At 47.4% G+C, this 20,003-nt stretch overlaps 1 protein-coding gene and 1 non-coding gene across 2 annotated transcripts in view; both read right to left on the minus strand.

Annotated features, from left to right (window-relative positions):
* The window catches only part of LOC130367880 (A-kinase anchor protein 8-like), a 71,584-nt gene that overhangs the window by 11,140 nt on the left and 40,441 nt on the right, over positions 1 to 20,003 (minus strand). Inside the window, exon 9 of the mRNA XM_056570835.1 lies at positions 16,728 to 16,833. Coding sequence (XP_056426810.1) covers positions 16,728 to 16,833 — 106 coding nt within the window. The remainder of the gene's footprint in view (positions 1 to 16,727; positions 16,834 to 20,003) is intronic.
* Positions 4,184 to 4,293, minus strand: LOC130268137 (U6 spliceosomal RNA). The gene has a single exon (XR_008843496.1). It is a non-coding gene; the product is annotated as a U6 spliceosomal RNA (small nuclear RNA).

Below are 20,003 nucleotides of genomic sequence, written 5' to 3' on the forward strand. Positions count from 1 at the left end.
CAAAAGGTATGAACATGGTAAAACTTGGCAAAAGTATGCAGAGACTACCAAGTTGCCGCCTTGCAAACCTGTAGAGCCGAAGCCCCGTGGCTGACCGACCAGGAGGCTCCCACTGCAAGGGTGGAATGAGCAGTCACTCGGAAGGGGGGCACCTGACACTTGCAGCGATACGCCTTCGAAATGGCAGAGCGAATCCACTGGGAGATAGCAGCCTTGGAGGCCAGGAGCCCCTGGCGCCACCCATCGGGGAGCACAAACAGGGAGTCACACAGCCGGAAGGAGGAAGTGACCGACAAATAGGTCCGAACCACCCAGACCAAGCCCAGCTTGTCAAGCTGATGCTCCCGCGCATGAGAAGGGTATGGGCAGAAGGAAGGCAATAAGATCTCCTCGTTCAAGTGAAAGGAAGACACGACCTTGGGTTAAAAAGAAGGCACCGGCCGAAGAACCACCTTGTCCTGGTGTATCACCAGAAAAGGGGGATAGGCAAGAGAGGGCAGCCAATTCTGACAAACGTCAAATTGACGTGATTGCTACAAGGAAGGCCACCGTCCGAGGAAGGAAACTAAGGGAAAAATTACCCAGAGGCTCAAACTGAGCACCCTGAAGAGCATCCAAAACAAGGTTAAGGTCCCAAGGCGCAGTGGGGGACCGGAACGGAGGGACCTCGTGAGCCACACCCAGCAAAAAAGTGCAAACATGAAGGTCGGACGCAAGAGGGCATTGGAAAAGGACTGAAAGTGGCGAACCCTGCCCTTTGATGGAACTGAGGGCAAGGCGCATCTCCAGCCCCGATTGCAAAAAGGACAAGAGATTCGGCAAATAAAACAAGGTGGGAGTTAGAGAGAACGATAGGCCTGCCAGGTACGGTGGTAAATCCTGGTGGACGAGGGTTTCCGGGCATGGAGCATAGTCCGGATCACCCGGGAAGAAAAACTCAAAGCCCTCAAAACCGCGGTTTCAACCGACACGCCGTCAAACGCAGCAGAAGTTGGGGTGGCAGAGGGGCCCGGGCAAAGGGAACCACCTCCAAGGATGCCACCATCTTGCCCAGAACGGATATGCAGGTGCAGTTGGGAAACAGACCCGACCGCTGAAGGAAAAGAATCCCTGATAAGAGCTCCCGGAGCTTGTCCTCCGGAAGAGAGAGACAAGCAGCTACCGTATCGAAGTGGATACCGAGAAACACCAGGGATTGGGACGGAGACCGGATGGATTTCGCGTGGTTGATGATCCAACCGAACCTGGCGGTTCAAGAGTTTCAAATCAAGAATAGGGCAAACTGTGCCGTCCTTTTTGGGAACTACGAAGAGATTTGAGTAGAACCCTGAAAACCGTTCTCGAGGAGGGACCGGCACGATCACTCCCTGGGACAGGAGGGTGCGAAGGGCCACCTGAAAAGCTGCAGCAAGAGCAGGAGATAGAGGAGGAAGGGAGCGGAAAAAACGATCCCGGGGAATAGAAGAGAATTCTATGTGATAGCCCTGGGAAACGACCTCCCGAACCCAAGCATCCTGAACTTGCGCCAGCCAGATGTCCCGAAAGAGGGACAGGCAACCCCCCACCCGAGGGGGAAGAGGGGCACCTCGACTTCCAGGAGGGGCGCGCTTTGAAAGATGGGGCCCTCCTATCCATGCGGCCAAAGAAACAAAAGGAGCAAAAAGAAATCTTCCACCGCGAGTCCAAATGGCGTGGACGATTTTGAGGCAAGAGACAACTCTTGCCCCCCGTAGCCTCAGAATTTATCTCATCGAGGCGTTTGCCAAAGAGACGAGACCCTAGGAAAGGAAGTTCAGTAAGGGAACAGTAGGGAAGTTCAGTAAGGCATTCCAAGCCTTAAGGAGCGCTAAAGAGCCACTAGATTGCCCAAGGCAAAGGCCGCTCAGCGGGCCGACTCCAAGGAAGCCGAGCAGAGGTAGTCCCCTGCATGAGCGATTTTTTGAGCTAAAGCTGACAAATTGCCGGAGGAAGCACCCACTATAATCCCCTGGCGCAATTGACAGGCCCAAACTGAGAGGGCTTTGGAAACCCAGGTGGAGGCAAAAGCTGGGGAAAAAGCCGAGCCTGCCGACTCAAAGGCGAATTTCACCAAATTTTCAATGCGCTTTTCTGAGGGGTCTTTAAAGGAAGCTGCGTCGGCCATCAGCAGGGTAGTGGATTTAGACAGCTGCAACACAGGAGGGTCCACCGTAGGAGGAGAAGAAGACCACTGTGTAACCAGATCCTGAGGGAAGGTGAAGAGGGCCCAGAGCTTCTTAGTCCCGTGGAAGTGCTTATCCGGATGCTTCCAAGCCGCCTCTAACAGTTCATCAAATTCAGTGTGTGGGCTGAAAACCTGGGGTGCCCGACGAATGCAGCAGAAGGAGGCTTCACCGGTGTTGCACCGGAAGCTCCTGGGTCCTGTAGATGGAAGGTGTCCCTGACTGCCGACACCAGACTGTCCACAAAATCTGACACGTGGGAAGTCTCTTCAGAGTCAGAGGGAGAATCCGAATCAGAGTTCCCAAGTTCATCAGGAGACTGGGAGCGCTCCGGAGGAGTTCTGGATCGGGAGGAGGTGGACAGGGAGTGAGGGTGCGGAGACCGGGAGCAGACACTGGGTGACCGATTGAGGTGGCGCCTGGAGGATGTGGAATGAGAGTGGGAGCTGAGGTGAGAGGACCAAGCACGGCCCCACTCCGCGGAGGAAGCGGAGAAAAGGTGCCCCAGACAGCCAACGCTAGGGCCCTAAAAGGACGGGAGGGGGAACTCACTGCTGTCTCCCTATGGGAAGAGTGTAAGGAGGACCGCTCCAAGGCGGAGACCACCTCCTGAGAAACCCTGGCCAAATCAGAGATTATCAGAGATTGTCAGAGAGAGATGAGACCCATTCGGGTGCAGAAACAGATCGTCTGGAGGACCTTCCTGCACGGTAGTCGGGGGAGGACTGGGTCGCAGGGACGCACAGGCTGGACAGGTAGGTTCAGAAGAACCGGCTGGCATTTTGGATTTACAGCTGGAGTAGGCATAGTAAGTGACCAGTGCAAGGGCCGCCTGCCGGGAAGGGGGTGGATCGGGTCTGGGATCGGACATAAAAAAGGGGCACTAGTAAGTGAGACAACCAGACAGACACAGAAAGATCTCAACTCAGGTCCGGTCAGAGAAGCAGGTCCGGAAGGTACGGCTGGAGCTTCAGCAGAAGGATGACCGGCAGGGAAGCGGAGATGAGTAGCAGAGCAGTGTATGCAGCCAAGTCCACGCTGGGCCAGTAGCTGAGGAGGAGGGGCCAGCTGACCCCAAGAGCGTGCTCCCACAGGACAGGTCAAGCTGTCCGCGCTGACAGCTGAGAGGCCCCTGGGAGTAAACCCCTGATGTCCCAATTTTATCTCATGGGACTGCAGATGCAACGGCACCCCCAGAACTCCCTAGCCAGAAGCCCCCAGCTAGGTGCCATGAGAGGAGAGGTGGAGAGAGGGTAGATGGGGGGGGGGGGACATACTCCCCTATAGAGCTACATACTTACCCACATAGAATAGAGAACATACTCACCCCTGAAGTCTTTGACCAGCTAGGGTCACCTGCCTTAAGCCTGACCTTGGCAAACAGGGGCAATTGCGGGACCCGGACCCAGGGTACACCACCAGGCGCTGGTTGATGGCGAAGAGGGGTTAACGGCCCATTCAACAATGCACCGTGCCCCTAGCTCGCAAGTGGGGGGGGGGAATCAGGCAGTGCCATGTTCCTGTCGCCCCACGCTAGAGAAAACAAAAAAGGGAGAGAAAAAAAATCTAGGTAAAAAACTAATGAAATAAGGCCAGGTTTGGAAAGCACCAGACCTGTCTGCCTCCTGCTGATACTAAGCTAAAACTGAGTTGCTCAGAGTAAGGTGGCGGGTATATCCTGCCGGGAGGAGCCGGCTTTCTTTTGTTTTTTGCCTAGTGTCAGCCTCCTAGCGGCAACAGCATATACCCATGGTCCTGTGTCCCCCAATGAAGCGCTCAAGAAAAGAGGTGCCATGAGAGACTGCCTATATAATAGCATAGCAATAATAGTTTGTGTAGAAAAAGAAAGACATGTGCCAGAGATTATATTACTCCGTATGGAACGAGTAATGTGACTATGTCTGCAGAAAGTGTGAGCAAATCCGATAGATTGTATCTCAAATAGAGAGAACTGAGAATATACATGAACAGCCAAGACAGGACAGTAATTTTGACGCTTTATGAATTTGTATGTAATCCTTGCACACGGGCCCCGCCAATCATTTCTGTATCTTTTCAATTTAGTAGATGTGATGCCAAAGTGAGAAAGAACTGCCCCAGCCTATGAGGATAGGAACATAAGAATTTGGTGTTGCCATATATGCACCAAGACAAGTGCTCCATGTGGCAATGAGGGGTAGGAAGCAGAATATCAGGAGGAGAAATAAAAAAGCCCTAAGTAAAAAAGAGAAAAAGACTCACGAAAGAACAAAAGGTGGGAGAAAATATGTCCCCGCAATACTGAATACCTGAAAAGGGGGCGGTTTGGATAATGTTATAGCGCTTCACCACGCCAAGAAGCAGACGGTCACATACCGATCTGTCTAACATTTAAGGAAATACAACTGGTTCAGAATCCCCGAAAATATTCAAAATGAGGAAACCACTTTAACAACATATTTTGGACCAGACAAATAGCTTTTCCAGTGTACCTCCAAACAATAAAAGGGAAGAGACTTTACAACACGAGTGTCATGGTGTGGGCCTGGATGAGTGCTGCTGGCACTGGGGAGCTACAGTTCATTGAGGGAACCATGAATGCAGACATGTACTGTGACATACTGAACTAGAACATGATCCCCTCCCTTCAGAGACTGGGCCGCAGGACAGTATTCCTACATGATGACCCCAAACCCCTCCAAGATGACCACTGCTAAAGAAGCTGAGGGTAAAGCTGATGGACTGGCCAAGCATGTCTCCAGAACTAAACCATGGTTCATGTCTCCACATGTGGGACATCATTAAACAGAAGGTAGGGGAGCACAAGGTCTCAAACATGTCTTAAAGGAATAGAAAAGGACTCAAGTGAGAACCTGTGAAGATCTGGTCAACTCCATACCCAACAGGCTTAAAGGGGTACTCCGCCTCTAGACAGCTTATCCCCTATCTAAAGGATAGGGGATAAGATGTCTGATTGCAGGGGTCCCGCTGCTGGGAACCCCCACGATCTCTCCTGCAGCACCCTAGGGCAGCAGATGACAGTGTGCAGCAGGAGAGATCGTGGGGGTTCCCAGTGGTGGACCCCCGCGATCAGACATCTTATCCCCTATCCTTTGGATAGGGGACAAGATGTCTAGGGGCAGAGTACACATTTAACCCTTTAGGACCCGGCCATTTTTTGCACATCTGACCACTGTCACTTTAAGCATTAATAACTCTGGGATGCTTTTACCTTTCATTCTGATTCCAAGATTGGTTTTTCGTGACATATTCTACTTAATGTTAGTGGTAAATTTTTGTCAATACTTGCATCATTTCTTGGTGAAAAATTCCAAAATTTGATGAAAAAATTTAAAATGTTGCTATTTTTTTTTTTAAACTTTGAAGCTCTCTGCTTGTAAGGAAAATAGACATTCCAAATATATTATATATTGATTCACATATACCATATGTCTACTTAATGTTGACATCATAAAGTTGACATGTTTTTATACTTTTGGAAGACATCAGAGGGCTTCAAAAGTTCAGCAGCAATTTTCCAATTTTTCACAAAATTTTCAAAATCAGAATTTTTCAGGGACCAGTTCAGTTTTGAAGTGGATTTTAAGGGCCTTCATATTAGAAATACCCCACAAATGACCCCATTATAAAAATTGCACCCCTCAAAGTAAGTGTTTTAACTCTTTAGGTGTTTCACAGGAATAGCAGCAAAGTGAAGGAGAAAATTCAAAATCTTCATTTTTTACACTCGCATTTTCTTGTAGATCCAGTTTTTGAATTTTTGCAAGGGGTAATAGGAGAAAAAGTCCCCCAAAATTTCTCTAGAGTAAGAAAATACCTCATTTGTGTATGTCAAGTGTTCAGCGGGCGCAGTAGAGGGCTCAGAAGGGAAGGAGCAACAATGGGATTTTGGAGAGTGAGAGTGTATTTTGATGAAATGGTTTTTGGGGGGCATGTCACATTTAGGAAGCCCCTATGGTGCCAGAACAGCAGAAAACCCCCCACATGGCATTCCATTTTGGAAACTACACCCCTCAAGGCACGTAACAAGGGGTCCAGTGAACCTTAACACCCCACAGGTGTTTGACGACTTTTCGTTAAAGTCGGATGTGTAAAAGGAGATTTTTTACACTTACAGTTAAATCTTTTTCTCGGAAGATCCATTGGGGGACACAGGAACTGTGGGTATATCTTGTTGCCACTAGGAGGCTGAAAGAAGAAGAAAAAGACTAGCAACCACAAAAGATGCACACCACCATATGTACAAATAAATATAAATATTACTTTATTAGAAAAACCACAAAGGGAGAGACCGTCTTAAAAACACTTAAAAAAACACAAATAAATGTACAGAGAGAAGGGATGTAACCCTACCTCAACCCCCTAACCGACGCCAAGTAGCGTATCGGTGGAAAACTGTCCACAAGATCAATACAAATAAACCCTGCCAAATCCACAAAAAATAAATACAGCAATATGCATAGCAAATGGATGTAAAATAAGCAATACCCTCACACAAAAAAAATTCCAAAAATGTGACCAAAAGAAAAAGTGTATATGTATATATATATATATATATATATATATATATATATATATATATATATATATATATATATATATATATATAAATAATGATCCTGGACAATAATTAATACAGTGTACTTAACAACATAACGGCAGAGTGCTGAAGGCACCAGAAAATATGTATATATGACAAGCCTATACTCCTAGCCAAAGAAGAAATGTGTAGTATTAAACAAAGAAAATAGCTGAAAAAATATATACTCAAGGACTTGTACCCATAGAAGAAATATAAGGGTGCACAGACATAGGACAGTTTCCACCGCGAGATAGGGGGACAGCTTGCTCCACGCGTTCCGCCACCCACTACGGCGGCTTCCTCAGGAGTGATCGCCTGCTCCCCCTCAATGCTTTTTATATCCAATCCCAATTAAATATCACCTATAATCATGCTTAAATTAAATGTACGTACCCAGCATGGTGTGTGTTTGTTCCTCCCCACATCGTGTACAGGTCTTCCGCCGGAAATGGGGCGGATCAAAGAGAGTGAGGGCTGCCGGAAGTGTGGCAGACCTCTGTCATAATCACGTGTGCGCACAAAATATCCCACTGCGCATATGCAAGAAATAAAGCAAGGCGAATCAGGCATGGCCGCATCATATCTGATGTCTGCGCCGGCGCAGTCACTAGACTGCACGGACGTAGACTGCAAGAGAGAAGAAAGTTATCTCACTCCCAGCACCGAGCGTGTGTGCCAGGTCTCCGCACCACGCTCCAATGCTGGATGCCCAGTGGGTCACGAGTTCAAGTCAGATGAGTGACACATAGGAGGACGACAATCAGGGGGTAGCAAAATAGCCGAACAATAGCCCGTACATTTTAAATGAATTGGAGAGATCGACAATGGGATATGCTGGACCCTGACCTTGATTGGGGGGACAAGTCATCGACACTCACCGGGAACAGGGGATGTCATTGGGACTCATTTGGACCATTGGACTTTTGTTGATACTTACCTGGTCTATGGATCATCTTTATACTTGGGGCTTGGCCTCTACCCATTTAGGATTGGATACTAGCCCTCTGGGATTGTGAGGGCCAATTTTCACAAGGACCCATATATATCCACATAATTAATTGGTTAATATCATTGAATATTGTTCATGTTATAGGTGCGACTTATTGACGCACCTTGGGGATGCATCCTCTATTCTTATTATTTAGTAAATATATTTTGTTTGTGCTCTGGAGTGGGGGGTTTGTTTTCTCCCTAACATGTACGGGCTATTGTTCGGCTATTTTGCTGCCCCCTGATTGTCGTCCTCCTATGTGTCACTCATCTGACTTGAACTCGTGACCCACTGGGCATCCAGCATTGGAGCGTGGTGCGGAGACCTGGCACACACGCTCGGTGCTGGGAGTGAGATAACTTTCTTCTCTCTTGCAGTCTACGTCCGTGCAGTCTAGTGACTGCGCCGGCGCAGACATCAGATATGATGCGGCCATGCCCGATGCGCCTTGCTTTATTTCTTGCATATGCGCAGTGGGCTATTTTGTGCGCACACGTGATTATGACAGAGGTCTGCTACACTTCCGGCAGCCCTCACTCTCTTTTATCCGCCCCATTTCCGGCGGAAGACCTGTACACGATGTGGGGAGGAACAAACACACACCATGCTGGGTACGTACATTTAATTTAAGCATGATTATAGGTGATATTTAATTAGGATTGGATATAAAAAGCATTGAGGGGGAGCAGGCGATCACTCCTGAGGAAGCCGCCGTAGTGGGTGGCGGAACGCGTGGAGCAAGCTGTCCCCCTATCTCGCGGTGGAAACTGTCCTATGTCTGTGCACCCTTATATTTCTTCTATGGGTCCAAGTCCTTGAGTATATATTTTTTCAGCTATTTTCTTTGTTTAATACTACACATTTCTTCTTTGGCTAGGAGTATAGGCTTGTCATATATACATATTTTCTGGTGCCTTCAGGACTCTGCCGTTATGTTGTTAAGTACACTGTATTAATTATTGTTCATGATCATTATTAATATAATTATATATATATATATATATATATATATATATATATATATATATATAGATATATATACACACACACACATACATACATACACACACACTTTTTCTTTTGGTCACATTTTTGGAATTTATTTTGTGTGAGGGTATTGCTTATTTTACATCCATTTGCTATGCATATTGCTGTATTTATTTTTTGTGGACTTGGCAGGGTTTATTTGTATTGATCTTGTGGACAGTTTTCCACCGATACGCTACTTAGTGTCGGTTAGGGGGTTGAGGTAGGGTTACATCCCTTCTCTCTGTATATTTGTGTGTTTTTAAGTGTTTTTAAGATGGTCTCTCCCTTTGTGGTTTTTCTAATAAAGTAATATTTATATTTATTTGTACATATGGTGGTGTGCATCTTTTGTGGTTGCTAGTCTTTTTCTGCTTCTTTCAATTGTGTAATGTTTGGGCAACCTCCTTGCACCCACGTTCATTATTTCAGCGGTGCCCATCGCTTTCTTTAGTGCAGCCACTAGGAGGCTGACACTAGGCATACAAAAGAAAAAAAGAAGTCGGCTCCTCCCAGCAGGGTATACCCCACCTACTGCCTTAGAGATGCTCAGTTTTAGTCCCAAAGCAATAGGAGGAACAGAAAATGTATACAGAGTCCGGAGGGAGCCCAGTCAAAAAGTGAACCAACCAACTGACAGGCGACCGACCCTCAGGTAACAAACCAGAAATCAATGGGGTGGGAGCTGTGTCCCCCAATGGATCTTCCGAGAAAAAGATTTTACGGTAAGTGTAAAAAATCTCCTTTTCTCCTTCAGCTCCATTGGGGGACACAGGAACCGTGGGACGTACTAAAGCAGTCCCTGTGGCGGGAAAAGCAAATCAACCCGGAATCAAGCGGATGGCAAAGCCACTGCTCGTATGGAAGATATGCATACGGCACTGTGTGTACGGGGATTTAGTGCAGTCTCTCTGGACAACGCTCGCACTGATGCAATGGTGACAGTGGTGCTCTGGCTAGTAAAAAGCGTTCATATGTATCCAACAAAGTAAGAGACTAAATGATAGCCGGCACTCACCAGTCTTAATTTTCTTCTTTTATTATACTCACATATAAAATAGGTAGGGAACAGACGTAGGGGGGTGTTACGTGGGCTACAAAGCTCCGTTTCGTGCAGCAGGTGCACTTCGTCCGGCCATCTCTTCTAGACTGACATAACATTACTAAATACTAGGTAAGCCTTCCTGTTTTCCAATCACCTCTTCTTACACCTGTGCACGTGATTATGACGTTTAGACTCGGGGAAGAAGGGGGAGTGTCTGTGATTAAAAACAAGCTGATAGTTCCGTCCTATCATTAAGTCCGAGTGCACCTGTCGCATGTGTTTTTAGTATTCATTCTGTTTCTATTTTAATAGTTTTTTATCTAGTCTTTCTCCTTTACTGGTAGTGACTCTTTACAGTCCTGCAAACTTCAATATTTCTGGATTATTATTATGCATTTCTCTTACGTGGGACATGAGTCTGGCATTTCTCTTACGTGGGACCGTAAAAAAGATTTTACGCTAAGTGTAAAAAAATCTCCTTTTCTCGTTCAGCTCCATTGGGGGACACAGGAACCGTGGGACGTACTAAAGCAGTCCCCATGGCGAGAAAAGCAAATCAACCCGGAATCAAGCGGACGGCAAAGCCACTGCTACCTGCAAAACCTTAAAGCCCCAAACTGGCGTTGGCGGATGCAGAAGTGTGCACTTGGTAGAATTTGGTGAACGTGTGCACCGAAGACCAAGTGACCGCCTTACGCACCTATATAGCGGAAGCCCTGTTAAAGACCTCCCAAGAGGCCCCCCCCAGAGCGAGTGGAGTGAGCCGTAACCCGGAAAGGGGGATTCTTCCCCTTAGAACGATATGCCTAAGAAATGGCGTCGACCTGGAGATGGTGGCCTTAGAAGCAGGCAGACCCTTGCGTTGGCCCTCCGGAAGGACAAACAGTGAATCAGACCGTCGAAAGGAAGAGGTGGCCAAAAGGTAAGTCCGTAAAGCCCTGACCACATCTAGGTTGTGGAGAGAGCGCTCTTTAGGATGAGACGGAGCAGGACAGAAGGAGGGAAGAGCGATATCATCGATCAGAGAAAGGAAGAAACTACCTTCGGTTGAAAAGAAGGTACTGGTCGGAGCACAGCCCTGTCCTGATGAAGAATCAGGAAGGGGGGTTGACAGGAGAGAGCTGCCAATTCAGACACCCGCCGGATGGAGGTCACGGCAATCAAAAAGGACACCTTCCAAGAAAGGAAACAAAGGGAGATGTCTCGGATAGGCTCGAAAGGAGCGGCCTGCAAGGCACTTAGGACCAAATTCAAGTCCCAGGGTGGGAATAGGAGACCTGTACAGTGGAATCTCATGAGCTACCCCCTGAAGGAAGGTGCGAACCGAGGAATTAGAAGCCAGAGGCCGCTGAAAAACAATAGACAGCGCCTATACTTGACCCTTGAGAGAACTAAGCCAAACGCGTCTCAAGGCCCGACTGCAAAAACGCCAGGAGATTCGGCAAAGAAAAACGAATTGGAGAAAGAAAGCTGGCCTTACGCCACTTAGATAAGCCTGCCAAGTCCTGTGATAAATCCTAGCCGAGGACTGTTTCCGTGCACTGAGCATGGTGCAAATGACCCCGGGGGAAAAAACCACGGGCCTTCAACACCACAGTTTCAATCGTCATGCAGTCAAACGTAGCGGCAGTGAATTGGGGTGGCAAAGTGGGCCCTGAGAAAGAAGATAGAGGCGATCCGGCAGCCGAAAGGGAACGTCCGCCACGAGCAGAACTACGTCGGTGTACCAAGAGTGGCGGGGCCAATCCGGAGCCTTCCGCCTTGAGTTTCCTCAGCACTCTGGGCAGAAGAGGAAGTGGCGGAAACAGATAGGGGAGCGTGAACAGAGACCAGGGAATGACGAGAGCGTCCGAGGCCAGTTCCAGAGGATCTCGGGACTTTGCCACGAAGGTCGGAACCTTCCGGTTCAGGCGGGAAGCAAAGAGGTCCACGTCCAGAAACCCCCAGCGACGGCAAATGGACTCGAACACCTCCGGGTGAAGAGACTACTCCCCGGGTCTGGAGAGGAGCGACTTAGAAAGTCCGCTTCCCAGTTTTCCCACCCCCGGAATGTTGAGCGCTGATATGGAGGGGACCAAGAGTTTCGCCCAGATCAAGATATTGGACACCTCGGTCATGGCAGCGCGGCTGTGAGTGCCCCCTTGAAAGGTTGACATACGCCACGGCCGTGGCGTTGTCCGTCTGGATGCAAACTGGTCGGCCTCGGAGAAGTGACTCCCAGTACCGGAGACAAGGAAGATGGCCCGGATCTCCAGGACATTGATGGGAAGACAGGATTCCTGAGGGGACCAGCAGCCCTGGACCGTCCGGTCCAGAAGAACGCCCCCCCCCCCCCAACTGAGGAAACTCGTGTCCGCCGTCAGGACCAGCCAGTTCAACGGAAGGAACGAGCGACCGCTCATGAGGAAAGGAGAGCGGAGCCACCAAGGAAGCGACTGGCGGGTCGAGGTGGGCAGACGGATCAGACGATCCAAGGACAGGGGAGATCCATCCCAGAGACACAGAATGGTCCACTGAAGCGGGCGGCAACAAAACTGTGCAAATGGAACTGCTGCTATGGCTGCCACCATTCTGCCCAGCACTGCCATGATGCAGAAGCGAATGGGCACTGGAGTTGGGCGTCTCAAGAGGCAGACACCGGACAGAAGAGCACTTCGCTTGCACAGAGGGAGAAAAACCTGGGCCCTCCCGGTATCGAACCGTAGTCCCAGAAAAAACAGAGACTGGGAGGGAGAAAGATTGGATTTCTCCTTGTTGATCAGCCACCCGAAACTGGTCAAAGTCTGCAGGGTGATATGAAGACTCTCCACGTTCTGGACCAGGGAAGGGGCCTTGACAAGCAGGTCGTCCAGGGAAGGACAGGCACCCCTCGGGAGCGGAGGATGGCCATGACAGCCGCCAGGACCTTGGTAAAGACCCTGGGGGCTGTAGCCAAGACTAAAGGCAGAGCCACAAACTGGAAGTGACCCTCCGGAACGGCAAACCGTAGAAAGAGTTGGTGTGGAGGAAAAATCGGAATGTGGAGATAAGCATCTCGAGTGTCCACAGAAGACAGGAATTCACACTGGTTCATGGACGCATCAAGTGAGCGCAGGGACTCCATCCGAAAATGGCGAAGGTGTCGATTGAGGAGTTTTAGGTCCAAAATCGGACGGAACGTTCCCCCTTTTTTGTGAACAACGAAGAGGTTTAAATAAAAATCCCGGAAACGTTCCTGAGGAGGAACAGGCACATTGACACCTTACTCCAGCATAGTGCAAAAGGCAGAGCGAAAACCTGAAGCCAGGACAGGCTAACAAGGAGGTCGGGACCGAAAAAAACGATCCCGGGGAAGAAAATTTAACTCCATTCGGTAACTGTCGGAGAATACGTCCTGAACCCAGGAATCCTGGACATGTGCCAACCAGACATCCCGAAAGAGGGACAAGCGACCGGCCACCCGAGGGTTGGGGCGCCCCTTCAGGCTGAGGTAGGTTTGCGAATTTCCGACTTCACGGGAAACCGGCTGGAACGGCCTTCCTGCTTCCAGGAGGGGCGAGGCTTAAAGGACGGGCTTTGCCGAGCTTGTGAGGAACCCGACTTGTCCCGGCACCCGGGGCCCAAGGAACGAAAGGACCGAAAGGAAGCGGTCTTGCGAAATCCCCCGAGAGCAGAAGGGCGGTGCGCCTTATTCTGGGGAAGCAAGGAACTCTTACACCCCCCCCCCCCCCCCCCCCCCCGCAGCATCGGAAATTATGTCGTCCAGCTTTTTGCCAAAAAGACGGCCGCCAGCGAAGGCCATTTCTGTCAGGGATTTTTTGGAAGCCGAGCTGGCGTTCCAAGCCTTAAGCCACATAGAGCGGCGAATGGTGACTAGATTGCCGGACGCAACGACTGCACAGCGTGCTGACTAAGGAAACTTGGCATAAATAGTCACCTGCCTTGGAGATCTGGAGAGCAATATCAGTCAGATAATCAGGAGTGGCCCCGGACAACACCCCATGGCGGAGCCGAGAGGCCCAAACCGATAAGGCCTTGGACACCCAGGTCGAAGCAAAGGCCAGAAGCAAGGCGGACCTAACCGCCTCGAAGGCGTACTTCGCCAGGTTTTCGACCCGCTTGTCCACGGGATCTTAAAGGAAGTGGCATCTGCCAGCGGCAGGGTGGTGGATTTTGATAAACTGGAGACCGGGGGGGTCCACCAACGGCGGAACCGTCCATTTAGAGACAAGATCCTGAGAGAACAGACACAGAGTCTTCGCTCGTTTAGTGCCTTGGAACCGCTTCAGCGGAAGCTTCCAGGCGGTCTCTAGAAGATCATCAAACTCCTTATGGGCACTGAAGACCTTGGGGGAGCGATGAGTACGTGTAAAGGAAACTCCAGGAGTAGGGTCCGAAGTTTCAGGGTCCTGTAGATGGAAGGTGTCTGACAGCTGACACCAAGCTGTCCACCAAGTCCGACATGGATGACAGCTCTTCAGAATCCGATAGCGGAGCAGAGTCTGAGTCCACCAGTTCCCCTGGAGATTGGGAACGGGCAATGGAAGCTCCGGATCAAGGAGATACGGATCTGGTAGGGTGGGCCGGGGATCGGGAGCGGCCCCTAGGAGAGCGACCACGTGACCGGGGACGCTGCCTAACAGGAGAGGACCTGGAGCGCGAGTGGCGGGAAGACCTGTGCTCAGGAGAGGAGTCAGAATAAATGACCCTGGGACGCCTGTGAGAGCGCCGACGGTCCGAAGACGCCGTACTGGTCTCCCGGGGAGGACGCAAGGAAGACTGCTTTAAGGCCATAGCCACCTCCCTGGAAACCTGCGCCAGATCAGAAACCGGGGCAGGGTCAAGGGTCAAGCGCTCCAGGGGGCTATCCTGGGTGGGGAGGGGGGGGATTAGGGCGGGAGGAAGAGCAGGCAGAACAGGTGGGTTCAGCCGAACCCCCCCCCCCTCAAAGCTGGGGGCAAACATTGCAAAAAATGTTTGGGTCACATACTTCCCTAAGGTGCAAATATACTTACCTTAAAGTATGCAAAGGGTGCCCCTCTTCAACCAGCCTGGGCCATCTGCCTCATACCAGAGGAAGGGTTAACGCATATGGGGAAATCAGGCAGCACCATGCTCCTGTCACCCCTACCTAGAAAAATAAATAAAGGAGAGAAAATCTAAACTCTAACAGCTTGAAAATAATAAAATTAGAACAGGTCTGGAGAAAACCAGACCAGTGCTGTCTCCTAGGACACTAAGCTAAAACTGAGTGTCTCTAAGGCAGTAGGTGGGGTATACCCTGCTGGGAGGGGCCGACTTCTTTTTTGTATGCCTAGTGTCAGCAAGATATACCCACGGTCCCTGTGTCCCCCAATGGAGCTGAACGAGAAATGAAAAATGTTTTCTCTTCAAAAAGTGCAGTTTTGTTTTCCCAAATTTACCATTTTTACAAAAGGTAATAGGAGAAAATGCCCCCCAAAATGTGTAACCCCATCTCTTCTGAGTATGGAAATACCCCATGTTAGGATGTAAAATACTCTGCGGGCGCATTACAATGCTCAGAAGAGAAGGAGTCACATTTGGCTTTAACACCCCACAGGTGTTTTACAACTTTGTTAAATTTGGATGTTTAAGTGGAAAACATTTTTTTTTATTATTCACTGAAATGCTGGTTTTCCCCAAATTTTACATTTTTACAAGGGGTAATAGAAGAAATAGGGTTACAAATTTTGGGGGTCATTTTCTCCTTAGTATGGAAATACTACAGTGAACTACAATGCTCAGAAGAGAAGGAGCACCATTGAGCTTTTGGAGAGTGAATTTGTTTGGAATGGAAGTCCGGGGCCATGTGAGTTTACAAAGCCCCCCGTGGTGCCAGAACAGTGGACCCCCCCACATGTGACCCCATTTTGGAAACTACACCCCTCACAGAATTTAATAAGGGTGCAGTGAGTATTTACACCCCACTGGCGTTAAACAGATCTTTGGAACAGTGGGCTGTGCAAATGAAAAATTACATTTTTCATTTTCATGGACCACTGTTCCAAAAATCTGTCAGACACCTGTGGGGCGTAAATGCTCACTGTACCCCTTATTACATTACATGAGGGGCGTAGTTTCCAAAATGGTGTCACGTGTGTGTGTGTGTGCGCGTTTGTGTGTGTGTATGTGTGGGTCCATTGTTCTGGCACTATGGGGGCTTTGTAAACACACGTGGCCTTCAATACGGGACAAATTTTCACTTCAAAAGCCCAATGTCGCTCCTTTTCTTCTGAGCATTGTAGTTCGCCCGCACAGCACTTTACATCCACACATGGAGTATGTTCTTACGCAGAAGAAATGGGATTACAAATTTTGGGGAGGGGGTCAATAGCCGATAACTTATACCGGAATATCGGTATCAGTTATCAGCTATCGGCCTGAAAGGTCACAGATTATCGCTTTCGGCCCTAAAAAAAATCTATATCTGTCGATCCCTATTTCCAAGGAGAGCCACAGCGCCCCCACAGGATCCTTAGAACCCATATCTTAGACTGCCACAACCTTCATGCTAATCCTAAGAAAACACACATTAGTTACCATAAAGAATCCTTACATAAGGTCCTATAAATCTAGAGCACTGGACATGTAAGGAGATATTTAAGGGGGTATGGAGCAGAAGCTGATAATAGGGGGGGCCAGCTGGAGAGACAATGAGGGAGATTTATCCGAACTGATTCATATGGAAAGTAGAGCAGCTGCTCATAGCAACCAGATAGCTTTATTCATTTACAAACCGGCTTCTGAAAAATGAGATGTAGAATGTAATTGGTTACTATGGGCAACAACCTCAGCTGTATACTATCTTCTACAAAGCTTCTCTGAACGGTCATTGGGTGGAGTAGTAAGGGGGCCCCCATACATAAAAGGCTTTGTACCTACCTAGGGTATGGTCCTGCCTCCGATATATTTGGTGGATTTTGTTGCTGAGATCTTCAATCTGTTCGCGCTTTTGCTTTGCCATCTTATAGCCATTCTCCACATATGCCTGGAAAAAGATACAAAGAGATGTTAGAGAAAAGGGGCCTGGAAAACCTAAATAAATAAAGCTGAATGAATATATAGAGTAAAGTTCCGCTGCTTTCTAATAGATATTTGTGCATCAATTTTTCATCATTTTTATCGCTGAAAACGTGTACAGACCTAATACTTTTCACAGCTGAGGGTTTGTTATACTGCATTCCTCAACAGTGAAATTACAACACCATAAAGGACAAGACGGACATCAGGTTATGCAAATTGAGGAAGTAGCAAGTGTCACTATGTTCTCATGTACATTAAAAGTACCTTATAATGTACAGCTTGAAGGACGGAGGGGATATGATAGAACTTTTTATATACATAAAGGGAATCAACACAGTGGTGAAGGTTTCTGCAGTACTACTTTACTGAGAGAGTAGTGGATGCATGGAATAGCCTTCCTGCAGAAGTGGTAGCTGCAAATACATCGAAAGAGTTTAGTCATGTATGGGATAGGTATAAGGCTATCCTTCATATAAGATAAAGGATAGCCTTAATTAAATGCAATATTAAAAAAAAGCAACCATAGCACTCTCATGTTCATCTACCAAACAAAATAGCAGACCACAAACAGAGAAGCAAGATGATGGAATAAAGCACGGGACGGAGCCACAAAAAGATTAGATATACATGAGAGTGCTATGGTTGTTTTTTTATACTGCATTTAATTATATGGTGTACAACAATTTTTTGTATGTTATATTTATTGTACTAAATCTTAGCACACTCAGTCTTTGATATATGTTATATTGTTTACTCTTTGGAGGAGCACATAGCAATTTATTCCTATTGGAGGATGGGGTCTGTGGGAAAGGGGGCCTTCTCCCATGTGTGTTGCTCTCATGAGCGCTTTTAATTGTTCTTAATGCATTTTCTATTTTGTGTACTTTTTAATAAATAAAGAATATAGGTGTGCACTTTATACAGCAATAGATTTTTCTTGGTGTGAATATGGATAGGTATAAGGCTATCCTTCATGTAAGATAGTGATAGGCATAAGGATATCCTTCATATAAGCTAGGGAAAGGTATAAGGCTATCCTTTATATAAGATAGGACCAGGGACTATTCATAGTATTCACAATATTGGGCAGACTAGATAAACCGAATAGTTCTTATCTGCCGACATATTCTATGTTTCTATGTTCTGAAAATGATCAACTTTTCAAGCACTGAGTTTCACATATGCACTTTACGCCCCTGAATATGAGTTCTGGTGGTAAAAACATCACTACTTTAACCCCTTAAGGACTCAGGGTTTTTCCGTTTTTGCACTTTCGTTTTTTCCTCCTTACCTTTTAAAAATCATAACCCTTTAAATTTTCCACCTAAAAATCCATATTCTGGCTTATTTTTTGCGTCGCCAATTCTACTTTGCAGTGACATTAGTCATTTTACCCAAAAATGCACGGCGAAACGGAAAAAAAAATCATTGTGCGACAAAATCAGAAAAAAAACGCCATTTTGTAACTTTTGGGGGCTTCCGTTTCTACGCAGTGCATATTTCGGTAAAAATTACACCTTATTATTCTGTAGGTCCATACGGTTAAAATGATACCCTACTTATATAGGTTTGATTTTGTCGCACTTCTGGAAAAAAATCATAACTACATGCAGGAAAATTTATACGTTTAAAAATGTCATCTTTTGACCCTATAACTTTTTTATTTTTCCACGTACAGGGCGGTATGAGGACTCATTTTTTGCGCCGTGATCTGAAGTTTTTATCGGTATGATTTTTGTTTTGATCGGACTTTTTGATCACTTTTTATTAATTTTTTTAATGGTATAAAAAGTGACCAAAATACGCTTTTTGGACTTTGGAATTTTTTTGCGCGTACGCCATTGACCGTGCGGTTTAATTAATGATATATTTTTATAGTTCGGACATTTACGCACGCGGCGATACCACATATGTTTTTTTTTTTTTTACACAGTTTTATTTTTTTTATGGAAAAAGGGGGGTGATTCAAACTTTTATTAGGGAAGGGGTTAAATGACCTTTATTAACACTTTTTTTTTTACAGTGTTATAGGTCCCATAGGGACCTATAACACTGCGCACACTGATCTCCTATGCTGATCACTGGCGTGTATTAACACGCCTGTGATCAGCATTATCGGCGCTTGACTGCTCCTGCCTGGATCTCAGGCACGCGGCAGTCATTCGTCGATCGGACACCGAGGAGGCAGGTAAGGGTCCTCCCGGTGTCCGATCAGCTGTTCGGGACGCCGCGATTTCAACGCGGTGGTCCCGAACAGCCCGACTGAGCAGCCGGGTCACTTTCAGTTTCACTCTAGAAGCGGCGGTCAGCTTTGACCGCCGCTTCTAAAGGGTTAATACCGCACATCGCTGCGATCGGCGATGTGTGGTATTAGCCGCGGGTCCCGGCCGTTGATGAGCGCCGGGACCGACGCGATATGATGCAGGATCGCGGCGCGAACCCCCTTTTCATATCGCGGGAGTCGGCGCAGGACGTAAATATACGTCCTGCGTCGTTAAGGGGTTAAAGGGGTACTCCGGTGAAAACCTTTTTTCTTTTAAATCAACTGGTGGCAGAAAGTTAAACATATTTGTAAATTATTTCTATTAAAAAAATCTTAATCCTTCATGTACTTATTAGCTGCTGAATACTACAGAGGAAATTATTTTCTTTTTGGAATGCTCTCTGATGACATCACGAGCACAGTTCTCTCTGCTGAAATTATTATAATAATAATACTTTATTTATTGTTGTCCTTAGTGGGATTTGAACCCAAGTCCCCAGCACTGCAAGGCAGCAGTGCTAACCACTGAGCCACCATGCTGCCCTTAGCATACATCTGCTATGCACGGTTGCTAAAATGGACAGAGATGTCAGCAGAGAGCACTGTGCTCGTGATGTCATCAGTGTTCCAAAAAGAAAGGAGTTTCCTCTGTAGCATTCAGCAGCTAATACGTACTGGAAGGATTAAGATTTTTTAATAGAAATAATTTACAAATATGTTTAACTTTCTGCCACCAGTTGATTTAAAAGAAAAAAGGGTTTTCACCGGAGTACCCCTTTAACACTACTACAACTATTCCCCCTTTAACACCACCCACACTAAATCATAAAGATAGAACTAATATCCAAGCACTGCCACCACCAAAACAATGT

The sequence above is a fragment of the Hyla sarda genome, chromosome 4, assembly GCF_029499605.1.
Source record: "Hyla sarda isolate aHylSar1 chromosome 4, aHylSar1.hap1, whole genome shotgun sequence".
NCBI lineage: Eukaryota > Metazoa > Chordata > Amphibia > Anura > Hylidae > Hyla > Hyla sarda.